The sequence below is a fragment of the Camelus bactrianus genome, chromosome 16 (assembly GCF_048773025.1).
Source record: "Camelus bactrianus isolate YW-2024 breed Bactrian camel chromosome 16, ASM4877302v1, whole genome shotgun sequence".
Lineage (NCBI taxonomy): Eukaryota > Metazoa > Chordata > Mammalia > Artiodactyla > Camelidae > Camelus > Camelus bactrianus.
This window is the reverse complement of record NC_133554.1, coordinates 7,422,967-7,443,398: the sequence shown is the minus strand read 5'-3', so window position 1 is coordinate 7,443,398 and position 20,432 is coordinate 7,422,967. Positions and strand designations below refer to the sequence as shown.

The following is a 20,432-nucleotide window of genomic DNA, read 5'->3' as shown; positions in this document are numbered from 1 at the left end:
CAAACTGCAGAGGGTGACAAAAAGTTTATTCTGTACTTCTCGCAGGGTCAAACAGAGGATAAAACTGGAGAGAGGACCTGGTCTGGAGGTGAAAGGACTCCTGTAGCCTGCCTTCCTTTGATGCGAGGGCTTTAGGCTGTTCCCCTGGGAGGGCTGTCAAGGGGCTTGACCGTGGCGGCTGGGACGAGGGTGGGGCAGCAGGGCTTGCAGTGGGAGCCCTCAGGTGAAACAGGTTAGGAAGGGCCCCGGACAGACAGGGATTCTTCTGAGGAGTGAGGTAGAGTGCTTCCTTCAGCCAGCCCGGGCAGAGAAGAAGGGCAGAGAGCGGACGTAGGAGTCCAGTCGAGAGCGGAAAAGCTCACTTTGCACAGTTTGGCCCAACGGGCACAGGGGATTCTTCACCACTAGTTCCACATACAGCTGTGGAGGGGGAGGGTGTTAGAGCCAGGCTTTGGAGACTTCTTGTTTTCAACCCCAAATCTAGTATAACCTCAAGGGTATGTGAATGCACGGGGATCAAGGGCTGGGAGGAAAACCCTCCTTGAGGAGAAAATGGTGGTGGGAGTATATAAGGACCTAAAGGGTCCCAAGAAAACTGACTTCAACAGAGAAACAATAAATTAGGATTGAGATAGGAAAGCTGAAGGAATCTTGGGACTCTAAGTGGCCATGGCTATTGAGGCTTTAGGGGAAGGGTCCAAGGGGCTGGCACTGACCGCACTGTAGATGTGGTGCAGCACATCTCGGATGGGTCCCACGCCCAAGTCAGTATTCATGACAACCTTGATCCCAGTGGGTGTCTCGTAGTAATGGAGTTTGTAACGGCTAGTTTGGAAGGCCAGGAAGCCGTCCTTCCTGCAGAGATGAGGATGTTAAGGAATGGGAGCGTAATCTCTCCCAAAGAGATACTTCTGATACACTCTAGGTTGACTCCCTCTTTAAACAAAACCGTTTGTAGGAGCCTGGGTGAGTAAAGACACCTCCCATCTTCACCCCTCAATTTAGCTCCTGCACCCAACCTCTAGCTTCAGATCTTCCCCACCACCGTTCCTGCCAGCTTCAGCACTCTCTCTGTCTTCTTACCCTCTCTGGGGACCAATGTCACTTCCACTCCAGAAAGTTTCCCCCACCCCCAAATTCCCTCCTTCCCTCAACATCCCCTCAGACTCCACGTACATGTCTAGCGGGGACATCTTGCTGACAAACGAGCGGATAGAGAAGAGCATCCCGTACATCAGCTTGTATTCCTGAAGGGAGAGGGGCAGTTAGTTCTCGGTTGTTAAAAAGAGACGGGGCAGGGGTGGGAACGAGCCAGGGTTGGAGAGGAGGGCTGGACTGGGGCTATGTGCATTTGGATATGCGAGGTCACCCAGGTTGCGCGGGGCCCTCTGATCACCTCCTCCTTGGGGATCCCCGCTTGCTTCTTACGGTGCCACTCGCTGTAATGCAGACACACTCCATTCCGGTCAAACAGGTACAGGTTGTGGACAGTCATCTGCAGGTCAGAGAATGTGAGCCTCGCTGCAGAACCGCCCACACTCCCTGGGCTCCAGTTCTCAGTCCCAGATCCCTCCAACCAGAGGGGTACCCAACCCCCGGACTCACCGGAACTGCTCGGAATGCCCGTCATTCGATACTTCCGGTTTCGCGGAGCCCCGCCCCCACCATGTCCTCACGCTACAGCTTCACCCCTATACCTCCCTCAGCCAATCGTGGCTTCCGGATCTGCGCGTGCGTGTTTAGGCTCGGGCGCCAGAAGTTGAGAGCCGCGGAGAGTTTTCCTGGGCAGGTGACGTCATCAAGGCGAGCGAGGCGGGGTTACGGACGGTGGGCGGGAGGCTGCCAACGGTTTTGAGTGTGGGGAAGGGCGCGAGAAAGGGGGTGTCTTGGTCTTCCTGGACCGGGGCTTAGAGGAAGAGGGCAATCCCTCGTTCCCACCTTGGCAAATTGCAAGGCTGAGGACTGGAAGTGTGGAGACTAGTCGGAACGGTGTGGTCGGGGTAGAGGATCTCAGGCTAGGCTTCAGGCCCTGTACATTTTACGGACGTCTGAGGGCGTGATTGAGTGTTCACAAAGATTCTTTGCGGGTAATAGGGTGGGAGGGATTCTGGGGAGCCTTGCTATGGCTTTCTTGCCAGGAGGGATCGGAAGGGATGTATGTGAGGGTTGACCCTGGGTAGAACGGGTGCCGTGGACGGAGGGTTGTGGGGAGGTGGGGAGCGTGAGCCCGGTGACTGGCGGATAAGCCAGCTGGACGAAAATTAGGCCCCTGTTGAGTCTGAGTCTGTTTCACTTTGCACAGTCTGGGTGTGAGAACTTAAGAGCTCGGTTGACCAGTGATAGCCTTTTCTAGAGGTTGATCTGAAGCTTTGGGCACTCTAGAGGAACTGCAGTGGTGCTGTTGCCCCGCAGTAGGTCTTCTGTCCCCACCCCTTCCTTGCTGCACCCTTCTTTCCCACCATTCCCAGGAGCTATGGAAAGAAAATCCTTTGCCCTCTCCCATGGCCTCTGGGACATTTGGAAACCTTTCCTCTAACCAGAAAGCCTCCGTACCTTCATTCAACAAGGATCCTTCACTTGGAGTCTTCCTCCTTTCTCCCAAATCTTCCTTCTGGTACTTTTCCCCTGGGATCTCCTAAAGCAGAACCAGGAGTTCCCAGCTTTGCTGTCTGCAGTTGTCTCTTCCCTGTACTCATGGCAACATCAGCTACCAGCCCCAGCTCACCTCTCAGGGCCAAGGATCTCCTGAGTGATTCATCAGAAGCCCCTGGGCTGAACCAAGTGTCCTCTGAAGTAACCTCCCAGCTCTATGCTTCTTTGCACCTCAGTCGTCAGGCAGAGACCACGGCCCGAGCCCAGCTGTATTTACCCTCCACCTCCCCACCTCCTCATGAGGTGTTAGATGGCTTGGCACAAGAGCTGAGTTGCAGCTTGTCGGCTGGACTGGAGAACAACTTGAAGAAAAAGGTGAGGGAGATGTGTCTTGGGGACCTCTGGGGTCTTGGGATTGGGGATGGTTAAAAAAATTAGCTTTACTGAGGCTTGAACTTCTATTGTTGGATTCCAATTTCCTTTTAACTACATAGTCAGCTATGCTTGTGCCTGGGAGCAAATGTTTATGAGAGAGAGAGTGGCCTGGGCCACCATAATTTGGAAAATTGTGAAACTTCCTAATATTGTTTGTTTGCCAGAGACATCTGTGGGATGGGTTGCTGTGCTTTGATTGGGACATGGATGCTGGGAGTGAGGATAAGGTTTCTTCATCCCAGGAGGCAACTAGGGACTTAAGGATAGCAGCAACATAGGCTAAGATCCTTCCAGCTCAAAACTATTTTGATTGTATAGCTCAAAATTTGGCATTTAAGTCATTAAAACATAGTTTAATCAATTATACGTGTTACAGAGAAGATAGTGTTGGATAGAACAGGTGTCATAACCAATTTGCAGACTAGTTAAGCCTCCCAGAGTTTGAAAAACTGATAGCCATGGACTGCAGAGTCTTTAGATAGGGGAAAGGGACTTGCTGTCTAGCTGGCAGGAATCCTCACCATTCTTGTCTTAAGGTGCCCAGTTAATTCATTTATGCTACTTGTCTGGCTTCTGTGAACATTTGAGTTTCTTATTGGGTCAGTTCTGTTTTTCTTGCTTTCCCAGGTGCTAGATTAAAAATTATTGGGCTTTAGAGGTTAGTGGATGCCATCTACCCTGGCAGTAGGTAGAATATGGATTATTACATCTGATTTCCACATGGCTCTTTTCTAGGATGGTTCCAGGCATATCTTTGAGATGGAAAGTGTTCGGGGTCAACTCCAGAGCATGCTCCAAACTTCACGTGATGTGGCCTATCGTGAGTAAACCCCTTGCCTATAGAGGAGAACCTAGATTTAAGGGATGAGAAAAAGTAGAGAAAGGAAGTGGAGTATGTGTGAGCTGGGGACCTAGACCTCTGAGAAAAGAGACTTCAGGAGGAAAGGCCCCAGTTCTTTGGGAGAGGGGTGGGAGGAGAGGGTAAAGTGGAAAGGAAGGACCTCTCCTCTCTTCTCCTTCAAGTGGTCCCTGTTCCCATCCTTACCTGACCCTGCCTGTGGATCCCTCTGGCTGCCTGCAGGGGATGCCCCTACTCCAAGCGCTGACTCGGAGAGACGGGAAGAGGATTCCTTTGACAGTGACTGTACAGCCACCTTGCTTAAGTGAGTTCTCCTTGGGGTTCTTCTGGCTGGTTCACTTTCTTTCTTGGAAAGCCAAGTGCTCTATCCATTAGTCTCCCTTTACTGCTTTTGTACCTCTTAGGGACCTAAGATGCTTGTCACTTAGCTTTCAGTTTTCATCCTTTCTCTCCTCTGTTCTATCCCCTTTACTCCTACAGGTAAATGGGTATCTTCTGCCTAGTACCTGGCTTTCTCCCAGCTTCTAGTCCTTCCTCCTCCAGAGGAGTTAGCTTGTTTCTGCTGAGACTTGTACTTCAGGGAGTATGAGACAGAGGAGGGAGCACTATAGGGCGAATCACAGAACCTGTGTGCTGTCTGTGGCCCTGTCACTTATCTCTGAGCTTTTGACTTTCGGCAAGTCTCTTGCCCTGAGTTTCAGTTTCCTCATTTGTAAAACGTCGCAGTTGGACTAGTGGATCTCAAAAGCTTTCCCAACCCTAATATTTTCTACCTGATTTGCTCAGCACCCGGCCACTGCAAGACTTGTCTCCATCTAGCTCAGCCCAAGCCCTGGAGGATCTGTTTCCCCGCTATGCCAGCCTTCGGCCAGGGCCCCCACTCAATCCCCCGGATTTTCAGGGGCTGAGAGATGCACTGGATTCAGAGCATACTCGTCGCAAGGTGAGATATAAAGTCTTCCTTCTGAAAGCAGCAAAGATTAGAAATAGGGCCGAGTGCTGAAAAGGGCTGAAAGTTAGTTAAGAGCCTACCAGCTGGGACTTTGCACACATGGCTCTTGGCTCTTCAGGGAGGCCTTCTTTGACCATCCTGTCTAGAATGGTACACCGACCCTCCACGTATTCATTCAGATCATTCTGTTATTTCCTTCATATAGGTTATGAAAGTCTGATAGATCTTGTTTGTTTCTCCCCTCTAAAATCTAAGCTCCATGTGGGTCATATCATATCTTGTTCAGCATTGTCCTCCTAAAGTTTAGACTATACCTAACACATAGAAGTACTCCATACATGTTTGGTGAATGAACAACCAACTTTGTTGGCTTGTGCAAAGCTTTTATAGCTATCGGTGAAATAATGAGCTTTATCTCTCTGAGCCCCAGCCTGTCTGAAAGGGACAGAGAGGGACGAGACAGAGGAAAAGTTGAAATCGTTGGCTGTGCTGTCATTTTTGAAACCCTCTCTTCCTCTATTTTAAACTGCCGGGGCATGAATGAAAGGTTCTCCCCTTTCTCCTTGTTCTATTGAATCATTGTGTCCAATAAGCTTCTTAAGGCAGGAATAACTTCCCACTCTGCAGCGTGGGCTGCTGCAGCCCTGCCAAAAGGTCCTTGGAAATTTTTCTCAGAAGATTTGGGAAAGGGAAGAGCCTGGAAGCTAAGCCCCTGCTTCATGAGGTGGCCTAAGAAGATGTTGGAGGTCTCAGGCCTCAAGGTTCCTGCTCCAGAATTCCTGATTCTCCTGCTCCAAACCTATTCTGTTCTTGGGACCCAGGCTCCCTGTCTCCAGCCCATTTCCCCATAGAGATGCTGGAAAGTTTGGTGCTTTGGTCAGACTAAGGATAGTAACACCTAGACTCCCCACCCTTCTTTTCAGCATTGTGAGCGCCACATTCAGAGCCTGCAGACCCGAGTGCTAGAGCTTCAGCAACAGTTAGCCGTGGCTGTGACTGCCGACCGCAAGAAAGATATCATGATTGAACAACTGGACAAGGTGCCAGGGTAGCGGAAGGTGGGTGGGTCTCTCCATGGGGTGGGGCACCAGTTAATAGTGAATAGGGGGAGTCCACCCAGTGTTTCTTTGTTCACTTTAGGAGCTGGGTGTGGGGTAGGTTTGCTGACTACTGGGAGAAGGTGGCTGTTGACCCTGCTCCTGTGGGCGGAAAGAGGGCAAAAAAATTACTTGAAATTCTGTCTGACTTTCCTCTCCTGAGACCCTGGCCCGCGTGGTGGAGGGCTGGAACCGGCATGAAGCTGAGCGGACAGAGGTGCTTCGGGGACTCCAGGAGGAACGCCAGGCCGCTGAACTCACTAGAAGCAAGCAGCAGGAGGTGGGCAACCTGGATCACGCGGCATTAGAACCTAGTCACTGATGGCTGGGTGGAAGAGGGTAGAAATGGCTCTGGAATCAGGGTTAGCAACAGATTGACCTCAGTCTTGCAGTAGTGGGCCTGACAGTTCTCCCATTTCTTCTCCCTTCACTGTTTCTGCTGTGAAACTTGCATCATTGATCATCTTCCCAGTTTTCCTCACACCACATGGTCTTCTCTTTGGCCTGCAAGTCATTTAGTTAATTCTTGCCTTTAAAGTTTACGTTGTTAATTATTTTTGAAATATAATGTACAGGGATTCCCCTCAGTTCCTCTGTCCTGCATTCCTCTCTCCCCGAAAGACAGTAACCCGCCTGGAACAAAGCCTTTCTGAGGCCGTGGAGGCCCTGAATCGTGAGCAGGAAAGTGCCAGACTGCAGCAACGGGAAAGAGAGACCCTGGTGAGAACGCTGGGCAGGGTTAATTCCAGTAGAGGCTGTTAACTATTTTGAGAGGGATATGGGGTTTTGGTGGATTGTGGGAGTTCATAATTTGAGATGCACCAGGGCAAAGTGTGCGTCTAGTTCTGCTAGTTCTGCTAGATACACTATAGAAAGTGAGCTCTTTCAAAGTAAGTTTGAAAGACTCTGCAAATTGTACCTGCACTAAAATTATCTGTGGAATTATTGTAAAATATAGATTTCTGGGACCTTTTCCCAGAGGTTTTGATATATAGGAGGTTGGGGAACCTAAGTATTTTCAGGAATTTTCTAGGTGATTTTGTTCAGCCAGGTTTGGGAACTCTGGTCTAGGGCATAGCCAAAAATGGTATGGGATGAGCAAGTTTCTAATTGCTGAAATGATAAGATGATTACCCCTATGAATTAGTAGCCAGGTTTAGAATTTCTTGCATGCATGACACATGCTTGCTACATGCATGCTGTTACTTGTATTCTTAACAGGCTACATCCAAGAGTGCTGATGACCTAATTACCTCTCCCTCATAAAACAAAATAAAACAGAACAAAACAAAAAAAGAGTGCTGATGATGGCTGCCGATTGGCTAGTGCGTGGGTGTAGGCTGGATTTTCTAGTCTTTCTGGAATTTCTTTTGATGATGATGGTGATCGCTATTGTATGTTGAGTGTTTACTACATGCCAGGCACTCTGCTACATGCTTTACATATGCTTTATAAATCTTTTGTTTAATTGAAGTACAATATTGTGTCAATTTCATATGCTTTTAACTTTAATCCTCATACAGTAGACTGTACTGTTATGCCCATTTTACAGATTAGGATGTCTGCCTGAGAACACATAGTAAATGCAGAGCTGGGATTCATCTGAGATTTGAACCCAGATCTACCTAATTCTGGAACAGAAGCTCTTATTTACTACATTATAATCCTGCAGGCTTGTTAAGTGTTGCATTTTAATGGATGTAATTCTCAGTGGTCACATTGTATGGGGGTGAGGGGCAGATTGCTGGTCTCTTGAGGACATGCTAAGGATCTTGGTTTCCTCATGGGGCTATAGGAAGAGGAAAGGCAAGCGCTAACCCTGAGCTTGGAGCTAGAACAGCAGCAGTGCCGGGCCCTGCAGGACGAACGGGATGAGGCTCGGGCTGGGCAACTCAGTGAGCGTCGACTCTTGGAGACCCTTCAGGTGGCCCTAGAAGAAGAGCGGCAGACCCGGGCCCAGCAAGAGCGTCAGCTTAAGGAACGCTACCAGGCACTGCAGGAGGAGAGCCAGGCTCAGCTGGAAAGGGAGAAGGTAAAAGCGGCAGCTGGAGAATGGGGAACAGGTTAGGGACAAAATAATCGAATGAGGTGGATGTCAGAATATGCGGCACAGGGACTGGGATGGAGAGGGAAGAACTGTATGTGGGAGAGAAGATTGAGAGTGTAGGGCCTGCAGGAAGGTCTGGGGCATCAAATACATGGGAGGCCGAAGGGTGAGATTAAACAGAGATATCAGGAAATAGGTCAAATATGAAGAGAGAAGAAGCTTGGGTTTTAGGGTTTGGAAGGATGAATCGGGGAATTGAGGTAACCAGGAGACAGGAAGTGAGGTACGAACTTCAGTTTGATTTCCCTTTCTTAGGGGAACACCCAGAGGGAGTCGCAGGCAGCCCGAGAGGCGCAGCAGCAGCTGGCCTTGGTGCAGTCTGAGGTGCGGCGGTTGGAAGGAGACCTGGATACAGCTCGCAGAGAGAGAGATGCCCTGCAGCTGGAGATGAGCCTGGTGCAGGTCAGGAGGCAGAGGGCTCCTGAGGAGCATTCCTGGTGAGGAGAAGTGGGTCTGAGGCAGAGGGACTTTTAGGAGTCATGGCAGACGCTCCCATTTCTAACTAGAATTTTGACCTTTATGGACCTCTGTTTTTTTGTGTGTAAAGGGCAAATTAATGAGTTTCTAAGAGACTTTTTTCCTTATTAATGATTGACTTAAGGAGATACCCAGTTTCTGAGTTAGTGAGGCCAGTGTTTGAAAAAACACACTCTTTACTTTTCACCTCGCCCATTGAATTGGAGGACTGACCACATGGAGACTCATTTATCATGGAGGGCCAAGGGCAAAGACGTTAGTAAACAGTTCAGTAGCAATTTATAAGCTGCTGTGTCCCCTGAACTGGCGCTAGCTGTGTGTGTGAACGCGTGCATTCAGTAAGCCTGTTGAAGGCCCCTCTATGTTAAGCTCTGAGTTAGGAACTGGGAACAGTCCTGGCCAACAGGGAGCTCACCAGCTAGCTGGGGAGTCTGTCTAGTAGTTGTGGTTGCTGGATATGTGGTAAGGATAGTTACCTATCCTTTAGTTTTGTAAGAAATCACCATAGTGTCTTCCAAAGTGACTGTACCATTTTGTATTTCCAACACCTATGAATGAGAATTCCTGTTGTTCCACATTCTCACCAACATTTGGCGTGTCAGTGTTCCGGATTTTGGCTATTCTAGTAGGTACATAGTACTATGTAGTGAATTTTTTATATCATCAATTGTATTTTTCAGCTCTAGAATTTCTGTTTGTTCCTTTTTATAATTTCTATCTCTTTATTGACACTTCCTATTTGTTCTTACATTGTTCTGATTTCCCTTAGTTTGTTGTCCATATAGTGTCCATAGTTAAGACTCTTGATTTAATGTCTTTGACTAGTAATCCCAATGTCTGGGCTTCTATAGGGAGAGTTCCTGTTAGAGTCTCTTTTTTCTTTGAATGAGGCATATTTTCCTATTTCTTTGCATGTTTTATAATTTTTTGTTGAAATCTGGGTATTTTGAGTACTGTAGTAACTCTGGAAATCATATTCTTTCCCTCCTCAGGGATTTATTTTGATGGCCACAGCCATCTATTTGTATAGTGACTTTTCCAAATGGTTTTTGCAAATAGTATTTCTTGTTGTGTGTGGTAATTGACATTTCTGTTCCATTATCTCTGTGATTATCTTGTGACCTAACAGATTTTCTTAAATGTCTGGGTTCCCCTTCCCCTTGCCCCAAAAATTTTTTAAAAAGAGTATATATGTCTCTTTAAATCTTCTGATGGATGGAACCAGAGAAGTCTCTGTAGCCCAAGGAGCTTAAAGCAAAGGCAGTTGTCCTCTCTGGTTCCTCAGGGAACTTCCAGACTGACCAAGACTTGCAGTCCCACATTTTTGGAGGATAAGGTCCTTACTCCCCTTGCTTCAGGCAGCCACTCTAGTAACACAGATGGGGGATGGTAGCTGGTTCACGCATGCAGCTCTCTTACCAAAGTTCAGCAGCCTCTTCCTTCAACAAGCACTCTCCTGGTTGCTTTAGGCATCTGATCAGGTTTCAGAATTCCCAAATAGTTGATTTTGACAGTTTTTTCTGAGCTTAATGGTTGTTTTAGTGTAAGGACTGACCCCTGATGTTTCCTACTCTGTGTGACATTACTCCTTTTTTCTTTTTATGATCACTCTTTTTTTTTTAATTCTATTTTTTAAAAGTAAAAAACCACCATGAGACATTATTAATTTGTTTTATAAAGTCAGTATTCATTTAGAGGTATCCACATAATTTACTACTTTCTTTGCTTTTCTTCCCTTCTTTGAACTCAGACCTTCTGTCTGGCATGTTCTACTTGGTGGCAAAATCCATCTTTCTTTCTTCATTCATTCATCTATTCATTTATTAATTCGCTTTTGAAAATGTCTTTATTTCACATTCATTTTTGAAATAGTTCCTGGGTGTAAAATTCTAGGCTGGCAGTTGTTCCAACATACTGAGAACATCATTCTGGCTTCCATTATTGCTGTTGAGAAGTCAGCTCTCAGTTGACCACTCTTGCTTTTGAAACTTTCTCTTTGTAGTTTTTTATCAGGTTTACTGGGGTGTGGTTCATGTATTTTAAAAAAAAAAGAAAAGAAAAGAAATTCTTTTGGGGATTCTTTAGTCTTCTTGCATAAGTGGAAGTTGTCTTTCTTCGATTCTGGAAAATTCTGTCATTATCTCTGCATATCATTTCTCCTCCATTATCTCTGCCATCTCTTTCTGGAATCTGATTGAGTATATTTGAGCCCCTTTCCCTGTATCTATGTTGCTCATCCTCTGTTTTGTATTTTCCATCTTTTGTATTTTCATGTTCACTCTGGATAATTTCTTGTCTTCCAGTTCACCAATTCTCTGTTCAACTTTGTCTAATCTACTGTTCTATCCACTCATTGAGTTTAAATTTTCATTTATTATATTTTTTATTTTACAAACTACTATTATTTTTATTTTCAAATCTTTATTTCTCATAGTTTCTTGTTCTTGATATTTTCAAGTTTGCCTTTGATTACTTTAAACTGTTTTATTATCTATAGATGATAATTCCAATTTCTGAAGTGTTTGAGGATCCTTTTCTATTGTCCCTTGTTTTTGCTGGTTCCCATGGAGTTTAGTTTCTTTAGGCCCTGTTAATTTTTTACTGTGTGCTGGACCTTGTATTTGAAAAATCATAGTCATAATTTGAGGCCTATAATGAAAGTATTTTGCTCCAGAGAAAATTTGCATTTGCTTCTACCAAGCCCTGAAAGACACTGTAAGTCCAGGATCAATTTAAACCAAACTTTCCAGGTTGGGATTCCTGGGTGATTCAAACTGAGCTTTAATTTTATGTACTCTTCCACTCAGGTTCACCTTCACTCTGAGGGTGAAGCTCATTGAAATCTCAGGTTTTTTTGTGGGGAGTATCTCCAGTTAGACTCTGTAACTGAAGTGGGCCTTGGCCTTTGATTTCTGTTCATTTGCTTTTGAAAGGCAGTCAAAACAAAGGTTTCAATTTCCTAGGATAGGCAGATAACCCCAAGGTAAAAATGGCTATCTACCACACTTGTAACCTGGCCAGGCTCCCATTTTTCCTTTACTTTGGCCTAGTAATTCCATACTGTTTCGTTACCTCTTTGATGCTTTTTAGGAAGATAGATATAGATATAGATATAGATATAGATATAGATTTTTTTTCTTTTTTTTTTTTTAAATATTGAACGCTTCACGAATTTGCGTGTCATCCTTGCGCAGGGGCCATGCTAATCTTCTCTGTATTGTTCCAATTTTAGTATATATGCTGCCGAAGCGAGCACTAGATGTATTTTTTAGTATTTTATTCAGTTTGTTTGTTTTTGTTCAGCATTAGATAACTTAATCTGCCAGTACTAGAAACATGATCTAATCCCTCTCTTCTTATACTTCAAAATAGTTTGTAAGGTTAGATTTAATGTATTTCTTGAATACTTGATATTTGATTACTGACTTTGTTTCTTTAATATTTATAGAAATATTTAGGCTTTCTATTTATTCTTGAATTTTTTTGGTGCTCTCTCTCTATATATATTTAGTCTATATTTTGTAATCTGTTGACTTAAAGTTGTTCATAATTTTAACCTTTTAATGTCCATGGCATCTTTTCTACTTTTTCATTCTGGATATTATTCACTTGTGTCATCCTCTCATCCTCTTTTTTTAAAACCGTCTTACTTGTGGTTTAATTGAATTTATTTTCCAGAGAATTAACTTTTGGCTTTGTTGATCTTTTTTTTTCTATTTTTTCCTTCCTGTACTTTATTTCCTTCCTTATGTTGGTTTATTCTGCTATTCTTTAAAAAAATCTTCTTAACACGAATGCTTACTTGTTCATTTTCTCAGCCTTCTCTTCTAAATTTCTCCATAAGTACTGATCCTGTAACTTATCCTGTGTGATAGTTTCTTTATTGTTTGGTTCTGAATAATACTGTTTTTTTATATAATTAACTTTCTGATCTCCTGGGTTATTTCCAAACTATAGGGTGTTTTTTATTATTGATTTATAGCTTATCTGTTTGTGATTAGAGAGCAGGGTCTTTTTAAAAAATTACTTACATATATGTATTCCACCTACCTTTTTGTTTTGAAATATTTCTACTTAAAGAAATGTTGCTTGAATAGTAAGTATAATGAATACACTAAGATTCACCAGTTGACATTTTTGCTGCATTGTCTGTTGTCTCTGCACTTCTCTCTCTCTCTTTCCCCACCACTCCCTTTTCTCTTTCTTCTTGTCCCATCCCCATCATTTGAGAGTTTCTTGTGGACATTGTGAGAGAATATGCTATTTTTATTATTTAAATTTTTTGAAAATTATTCAGACTTATGCCTTAATATATGGTCAGGTTTTCTAAACATTTCATGTGTGCTTGAAAATATATATTTTATAGTGGCTTGGTGCAATTTTGTGTGAGTATTTCTTTTTGTGTCTAGTTTGTTAACTATGCTGTCTAAATCATTATGTTCTTAAAAAAAAACCATTATGTTCTTTTTTATTTTTTTCTGTTAAAATCTCACTGAGTATGGATTTGTCTGTTTCTCTTGTAGTCTGTCAGATTTTGCTTTATACTTTTTGAGGTTATTAGATGCATATAATTTAAAAAATTGCTGTATCTTTCCTGGTAAACTGAATGTTTTATCCTTGTGATTACTCTCTTTATCTCTTATAAGGCTTTTTGCCTTAGAGTCTATTTTTGCCTACATTACTAGATCTATATTAGTCTTTATTTTGCATTCTTTTTTTAGTGAAGTATAGTCAGTTTACAGTGTTGAGTCAATTTCTAGTGTACAGCATGTTTCAATCAAGCATTTGTTTTAGAGTTTCCCTGACAAATATTTTTCTAACCTTTTTACTTCAACCATTATATATTTGCCTTTTAGCTAGAACATTAATTTAATTTATTCATAGCTGAATCTATGTCTTAACTTTCTATCTTATTTTGTCTTGCCTATTCAGTGTTTATTTTCTTCTTTCTTGTCATATTTTAGATTTACTATTTTTTTCTCGTTCCACTTTTTTCAAATAGCTTGGGTGTTTCAGTGGAGAGAGGTGCCATTAACTCAGGCAGGAAATACAGCAAAAGAAGGTTTTAGGGTAGAAAAACAAATGAGCTCACTTTTAGATGTGTTTTATTTGAGCTATTCGGTAGATTTCTGGGTATATGGGCTTAAAGCTTAGAAGAAAGTCCAGTTTAAAGAGAGAGATTTAGAAAGGGTTTTAAGGTATATATGGTAGCAAAAAAAAAAAAAAAAAAAAAAAGGCCTAAAAGCATCAGTGATGTAGAATGATAGCATATGGCCAGAATGAAAACTGAGGCCAGAACTCAAGGAAGCATTTGGCTTTGATGGGCAGCTGGAGGAGAAGCAATCAGCCAAGACTGAGGAACAGTCGGACAGGATGAGATGCAGGGCTGCTGGTCCCATGGGAGTGAAGGGAAAAATGATTTTAGAAGGAAAAAGGCAGGTGTTGCAGTGAAATCATGTAAGATAAAAGACTGAGAAATAACCACTGTGAGATTTAGAAATTAAGTTCTTAGTTGTGAGTGGAAATGTCAGTGAGTTGAAGAAAGAATATGAGGTGAGAAAACAGAGACAACGATTCTGCTTTAGGAGGAAGGAACGCGGACATTTATTGAACCCCTGTCCCGGGGGGGGTTTCAGGAGCTGCGCTAGAAATACTGCATGTGTTATCTCAGACATGGTAACAGACTTGGTTGTTCTACCTATCATTTCTTTTGGTTAAAAAAAAACAACATTTTTTTGGTCCAAAGTCATTTTTACTTTTGTATACATATAAGGTGTGAGCACCTTAATGAGGAAAGGAAACCTCTTCCACTCCTTGTGGCAGAATTCTTGTTCTTGATCCCTTAGGCTTATGAGGGAATGTTGGTATGTGGGTTTTTTGTCTACCTTGTATCCTCCATCCTCTTCTAAGCCAAACAGAACTGAGCTATTACCCCACCTCCCCTTACCCCCAGGCTCGGTATGAAAGCCAGCGGATCCAGATGGAGTCGGAGTTGGCCGTGCAGCTGGAGCAGCGAGTGACAGAGCGGCTGGCGCAGGCTCAGGAGAGCAGCCTGCGGCAAGCAGCCTCCCTGAGGGAGCATCACAGGTACCCCGGGCTGGAGGGGTGCTGCCTGTCCCCCCAGCAGCAGCTGGTGTTGGTGCCCTGCCCAAACCCTCTCAGACCCCTTTGCCATTTTCCAACACACCGGCCCTGTCAGTCTCTCTGTGAGAGAGCTGCCTTTGGGTTCACAGGGAGAGCCAGACATGCTTGGGAATTTTCAGTCTTCATCCCACTGGAAGCAGCACTTAACCAATAACTGGTGGGTACAGGAATAAAAATTTCCAGCTCCCTAGCCCCTGATGGGCACAATGCTAAGCTGTGACCTACAGCATCTCCAGAATTACCCTGTGGGATTGAGCCTCCTCTGCCTACTCCCCTCCCAGTTTTTTTCTGGAAATGCTTCTTAATTGAATCATTCCCCATAAATCCTCACCTCAGTCTCTGCCTCTGGGGAACTCATCCTAAGACACCAGCTGTCCTTACCTCTTTCCTGAACCCCCCTGTGCCAGGCCCAGGTTGGCCGGCTGGCTGGCTGACTCTCACAGGCACACATTCTGGTTTTCCCTTGTTTGATTACTTCTCCTGTCTCCAGACTCAGTCCTCATTTCTCACCTGTGTCCCCTCAGGAAGCAGCTGCAGGAGCTGAATGGACAGCACCAGCAGGAATTGTCCACCCAGTTGGCTCAGTTCAAGGTGGAAATGGCAGAACGAGAGGAAAGGCAGCAGCAGGTGGCTCAGGACTATGAGCTCAGGTACCGGTCCCTGGAGCATCCCTGTTAGGCCTCAGCCTCCGTGGGAATGATGACAAGTTGCCTCCCCTGAGACCTGTCCTTTCTGCACGGGCCCAGCTCCTTTCAGAATTTCACATCTCACCTTCCCTTCTGACTCTTCCTGTTGTCCGAGTCTCTGCTTTCTCCAAGGCCCCACATCACCCCTCTGGCTTCTCTTTAGACTGGCCCGGGAGCAGGCACGAGTGCGTGAACTGCAGAGTGGGAACCAGCAGCTAGAGGAGCAGCGGGTGGAGCTGGTGGAGCGACTGCAGGCCATGCTGCAGGCCCACTGGGAGGAGGCAAACCAGCTGCTCAGCACCCCTCTCCTGCCGCCCAACCCCGCGGTAGGCCTCGCCCTTGACCCAAGCTGCTCAGAGCTGTGTTTTGATCCTTTATGTGGAAATCTAGCTCCCTCCCAAGGGAAGCCTGTAGTTCAGTTCCTGGGACCTGCGTTAGGAAAGATGTCCATGGACTTCTGCAAAAAATAACTGTTTCATCCAAATAAGTCTTTTTGCCATGGCCATAGCTCACTCAGACTGGCTCCACTGCCTTGGGCATAATTTCCTTCTCTCTGCCCAAGAGGTGGTGAGTAACATGTGGTGCTAGTTTTGCCAAAGGGCAACTGAATGAATTATGATGGTCAGGGCCAGAAATTGGTTGGGATTCTCACCCTTAATCCTCATATTGGCATCACCTACTTCCTTCTTTTAATTATTAAATGTTTATTATGAGCTAAAATAATTTTTGGAATAGATAATAATATGCACATGGTTTTAAAAAAACTGTTCAAAAATGCACACAGTGAAAAGTGATCTCCACACTATGCTGGCATCTCTTTCTCCCAGTCCCTCCCTCCACCGAAGCAGCCACTGTTCCTTGTGTCTTGAGTGCCTCCCCCGCCCCCAAACAGTAGCCTTCCATTCACGGTTATATGACTTTTTATTTAACCAAGTGCCTATTGGTAGACATTAAATTTGCTTCCTATATTTTGCTTCTGCAAACAGTGCTGCAAGCAGTATCATGAATATATGTCTTCATACAAGTATATGTATAAAATTTCTAGAAATGGAATTGTAAGATGAAAAATAAGCATGTTAATATTTGATAGAAATTTGGTAAATGTCCCCAGATCTCCTTTTAAGGACACTATGCTAATTTGTAATCCTATTAAAGCATCTGTACTGTGTCTTGACTCTTCAAATGCACTCTCTCTCATGCCCAGGTTCCTCCAGTCAGCCCATCCAGCCCTGGGCCTCAGGAACCGGAGAAGGGGGAGAGGAGGATGTGGACTGTGCCCCCTGTGGCTGTGGCCCTAAAGCCAGTGTTGCAGCAGAGCCGGGAAGCAAGGGAAGAGCTGCCTGGAGTGCCGCCTGTTCTCTGCAGCCCCTCCCCAGATCTTAGCCTCCTGCTGGGCCCCACTTTCCAGAGCCAGCATTCCTTCCAGCCCCTAGAGCCAAAGCCTGATCTCACTTCATCCTCAGGTGACTGGGGACGGAAGTTACTGGGGTTCCCTTTACACACACTGATTTGCTCCCTCTTGTCTAGCTTCCTTTCTGTCCGAGACTTGAGCATTTAGTTTCCCAGATGTCTAGTGACCATAAGTTGCAAGGAGCAGAAATCCACTCAAGTTGGTTCAAGTAAAGGGAGTGAGAAATGTGATGTATCTCTGCTTAATGAGAACTGGGGTTGGCATCAGGGATGCTGCCAGGAACTGGGGCAGCTGTTCCTCCTCTCTTTGGGCCTGTGTGGGCTCTAGACTCTGCCATCCGGGCATCTGCTCCTTCCTCTTGGTCGACCAGCCCTCTCTCATTCTGGTTCTTGCTCTCACAACTTTGGTTCGCTTGAGCAGCTGTGACTCTGACTCCAGCCGAGACTCTAGACAACCCTGCAGAGACATTGGTGTCTCTGTTTCTTAGATCCAGTTTAAAGAGAGGCAATCTGATGGGTTAGTAACCATCCCTTGGATCAGCTGACCTTGAGTGGTGGCCACCCCTGTGACAGGTGGATGGGGTGCTCTGTGTGTTGTAAATATGACAACCCAGGTCAAAATAAGAATGAGCGCATGATCCAGTGAAGGATCCGGAACAAGTCTATTGATTTTTACTTTTAATTTTATTTATTTATTTATTTACTTACTTATTTACTTATTTAAATTGAGAAAGTATCAGTTTACAATGTTCTGTCTATTTCTCGTGTACAGCATGCTTCAGTCATACATACACGTACATATATTTATTTTCATATCCATGTGGTTACCGGAGGTGAAAGGGGTGGGAAGGGATAAATTGAAAGTTCGAGATTCGCAGATACTAATTACTATATATAGAATAGAAGTACAAGTTTCTTCTGTCCTGCACAGGGAACTATATTGATCTTAAACCATTCTGTGCTGTGGTGGCATTTACTTACTCAGAGTCTGAGCACCACAGCTTTCCCCGGTCTGCACTTCTGTCGCAGAATTCAGCTGTGCCATCTTTCAGTTCCTGTCAACCCTTCCCTCTCCAGCTGTTTTCTACTTTGATCATCTTCTCCTAGTTGTGATACTCTGCTTACACTAAATAGGCTCCTTCCTTCCAGGCATTTGGTGAGTTGATTTGTGGAGGGGCCCCCTCCCTCTACAACACACACCCTTGTTTCACTTGACAGCGGAGGCCTTCTCTGCAGTCGGAACCTTCCATCCCGATCACAGGGCTGAACGGCCGTTCCCTGAGGAAGATGCTGGGTCCGACAGGGATGGCTTCCTAAAGCAAGGGCTGCCGCCCGCTTCCCAGCTTCAGGGCCTCAAGCATTTTTTGCAGCAGGTAAGAGAGGGCCCACCTGTGCCACCTTGTTATCTCCACCCCTTCCTCATTTCCTCTTTCTGCTCTGGGAGTCCTGCACTGTGGCTTCGTCCACCTTTTAGGACTAAACCTTCCACCTAGCTTCTGCCTCTCCCAGCCCATCTTATTCTTACTACGGTAGTCCCTTCTGGAACTTAGGTGACCAGTCCGAGCTCTTACTCTCCCAAGACACAGAGGTCTCTTTCTTCATCAGTCCTCAGGGAACCTTACTGTCTTGTCCCCTCAGCTGCTGGAGACAGCACCCCCGAGCAACGAGAACCCCTCTGCCGACCTGCTGCCCACCAAGTCTGGTGAGTGTCAGCTCTGAAGAAGGTCGGGGCTGGGGCTGGAAGAGGTGGGAGCTGGTTATCAGGGATGGCGTTGTAGGAGCCGGCAAAGGAGACAAAGCTTCATGAAGGCTAAGGTGGCAGGACTTCCTTGGCTGTTTGTCCCATTTTCTGATCTTGAATCTCTTTCCTTGTGCTAGGTCCTCTGACTGTCCCAACTTGGGAGGAAGCCCCTCAGGTGCCACGCCTCCCACCCCCCGTCCATAAAACTAAAGTGCCCTTAGCCATGGCGTCCAGTCTTTTCCGGGTCCATGAGCTTCCCTCAGCCCAGTCACAGAGCGGTGGTCCCCGCGGTGGCTCCCCAGAGAGAGGTAAGAGGTCACGGCAGATAAGGGAAGGCCTCAGGCGTAGAGCTGGTACCTGCAACTGAAGGCCCTCCGGGATTCGGAGAGACGGGACACGGCCTGGGGAGAGGCTCTGGGATGAAGACCTTTACTGATGTGTCTCAGGTGGAGATGGGCTCGCATCCTCGAGGCAGCTGATGGAGGTATCTCAGCTGCTGCGACTCTATCAAGCTCGAGGCTGGGGGGCGCTGCCTGCGGAGGATCTGCTGCTCTACCTGAAGAGGCTGGAACACAGCGGGTACCAGCCTGGAGGGACGGGAGGAAAGATTAGGTGCATGGAATCTGGATTGTGGGCAGGCAGATGGGTCAGGCAGGGAAGAGTGGAGTGTGCATGTTGTCCACTGAGTAGCATCGTTTGTCCTTTTCTGAGGAAGAAATGAGGGTGAGATGCAGATCAGTGGCTCCTCCTCTTCCTCCCTCTCTCACTTCTTCCCACCTCTCTTTTGTTTCTACCTTTCTGTTGTTTCTTAAAAGAAAAATCTCTTCTTCATGTCTTTCTGCCTTAATTTTTTCTTATTTATTCTGCGGCTCAGAACTCAGAATCCTAGATTGTGACCATCTAGTATGTCAGTATTTGATTCCACTAATGTCTCCTCGTATTTGATCCCTGGGTTTGTCTTGTTTGTTTGTTCTTATTCTTAAGAGACAGAACTGGGGAATAGTTCTTCCACCCAGTGTTGGGGAGAGTGGGAGGACCAGCTCCCCCATCCTCATCCCTTGATTTGCATGGCAGGACTGACAGCCGAGGGGATGATGTCCCCAGAAGGAACACAGACTCCCGCTTGGGTGAGATCCCCCGGAAAGAGGTGAGGGAAAGTAGGGCAGGGGCGAGGTGGGTGGAAGGGCTCTCACTGACTCGTCCCTCCACTTCGCACACTCCATCGCCTGAACCCTCCATCCCTGTTCCATTTTCTGTGTCTTGGTCCTTGCCCTGTGCCAGTTCTGGCCCTCCCAACGCACAACACCTTTCCTCAATGGTGGGGGACTGAGAGGACACGACACTGAGTTTTCCTTCTTTTCCCTCAACTCTCAGATTCCCTCCCAGGCTCTCCCTCGCCGCCTTGCTACAGCCCCTAAGACTGAAAAGCCTCCAGCTCGGAAAAAAAGTGGGCACCCGGCCCCTGGTAGCGCGCGGAGTCGGGGGGGAATCTGGAGATAAGCCCCTTGCCTTCTCCTCTTCTTTGTTTTCTTCTTCTTTTTATTATTATTTTAATAAATGCTCAATAGTCTGTATAAGAGTCTCTGACTCATAGAAATTTGGAAAACGTAGGTTTTATAAGAAAAAAACTTTGTGAAAAAACTCATTTTATTCTATTTGGGTATGTTTTTTGTATGTTTCTGTTTTATATTCTGTGGGAAAAGACATGAATGCTTTGAAAGAAAACTGTCCATGGCTGAGTTTGAGAAGTTTCAGTGAGCCCAGGCTCGGTGTTGAAGCGTGACTGGCTCTGGCTCATAGGGGAATTATGGGTGATTCCTGTTTCCTTCTTTATATACATTTCTGTATTTTCCAACTTTTCTAGAACAAGAATGTATGACTTCATAACCAGAAAAACACTTTTAATAAAAGAGTAAGTTATTGTATAAAGAA

The 20,432-nt window shown here is 45.6% G+C and overlaps 2 protein-coding genes and 1 non-coding gene across 8 annotated transcripts; 1 reads left to right on the top strand and 2 right to left on the bottom strand.

Moving 5' to 3' along the window:
* Nucleotides 1-9: 9 nt before the first annotated feature.
* TRAPPC1 (trafficking protein particle complex subunit 1) lies at nucleotides 10-1,662 on the bottom strand. 2 transcript variants are annotated; one of them, XM_010965935.3, is made up of 5 exons: nucleotides 1,606-1,662; nucleotides 1,397-1,495; nucleotides 1,177-1,247; nucleotides 717-855; nucleotides 10-420 (listed from the first exon to the last, which is right to left on the bottom strand). In XM_010965935.3, exons 2-5 carry the CDS (start codon nucleotides 1,493-1,495, stop codon nucleotides 292-294), a joined length of 438 nt encoding a protein of 145 aa, XP_010964237.1. In that variant the 5' UTR covers nucleotides 1,606-1,662; the 3' UTR covers nucleotides 10-291. The 2 variants fall into 2 exon arrangements, with proteins under 2 accessions (XP_010964237.1, XP_045380764.1); XM_045524808.2 differs by lacking the exon at nucleotides 1,606-1,662 and having other exon boundaries at nucleotides 1,429-1,576.
* CNTROB (centrobin, centriole duplication and spindle assembly protein) lies at nucleotides 1,663-20,432 on the top strand. 5 transcript variants are annotated; one of them, XM_074342277.1, is made up of 20 exons: nucleotides 1,663-1,803; nucleotides 2,829-2,967; nucleotides 3,763-3,847; nucleotides 4,051-4,190; nucleotides 4,673-4,829; nucleotides 5,762-5,878; nucleotides 6,099-6,215; nucleotides 6,557-6,655; nucleotides 7,731-7,967; nucleotides 8,298-8,444; nucleotides 14,473-14,606; nucleotides 15,188-15,313; nucleotides 15,513-15,675; nucleotides 16,554-16,812; nucleotides 17,978-18,132; nucleotides 18,398-18,461; nucleotides 18,638-18,808; nucleotides 18,947-19,079; nucleotides 19,575-19,647; nucleotides 19,875-20,432. In XM_074342277.1, the coding sequence occupies exons 3-20, from the start codon at nucleotides 3,764-3,766 to the stop codon at nucleotides 19,998-20,000; spliced, it is 2,502 nt and encodes an 833-aa protein (XP_074198378.1). In that variant the 5' UTR covers nucleotides 1,663-1,803; nucleotides 2,829-2,967; nucleotide 3,763; the 3' UTR covers nucleotides 20,001-20,432. The 5 variants fall into 5 exon arrangements, with proteins under 5 accessions (XP_074198378.1, XP_074198376.1, XP_074198377.1 ...); XM_074342275.1 differs by having other exon boundaries at nucleotides 18,947-19,112; XM_074342276.1 differs by having other exon boundaries at nucleotides 1,669-1,803; nucleotides 4,109-4,190; nucleotides 18,947-19,112.
* On the bottom strand, nucleotides 11,669-11,775 carry LOC123619935 (U6 spliceosomal RNA). The gene has a single exon (XR_006728639.1). It is a non-coding gene; the product is annotated as a U6 spliceosomal RNA (small nuclear RNA).

What these genes read in the sequence shown, in the direction of transcription:
- TRAPPC1 (XM_010965935.3), bottom strand. Translation starts at nt 1,495, where the DNA reads ATGACTGTCCACAACCTGTACCTGTTTGACCGGAATGGAGTGTGTCTG. An exon ending in AAGATGTCCCCGCTAGACAT is followed by an intron (nt 856 to 1,176) that starts GTACGTGGAGTC and finishes TCATCTCTGCAG; the next exon opens with GAAGGACGGCTTCCTGGCCT. An exon ending in TGCACCACATCTACAGTGCG is followed by an intron (nt 421 to 716) that starts GTCAGTGCCAGC and finishes CCCCCTCCACAG; the next exon opens with CTGTATGTGGAACTAGTGGT.
- CNTROB (XM_074342274.1), top strand. Translation starts at nt 2,695, where the DNA reads ATGGCAACATCAGCTACCAGCCCCAGCTCACCTCTCAGGGCCAAGGAT. An exon ending in TGGAGATGAGCCTGGTGCAG is followed by an intron (nt 8,445 to 14,472) that starts GTCAGGAGGCAG and finishes CCTTACCCCCAG; the next exon opens with GCTCGGTATGAAAGCCAGCG. An exon ending in GCTCAGGACTATGAGCTCAG is followed by an intron (nt 15,314 to 15,512) that starts GTACCGGTCCCT and finishes GCTTCTCTTTAG; the next exon opens with ACTGGCCCGGGAGCAGGCAC.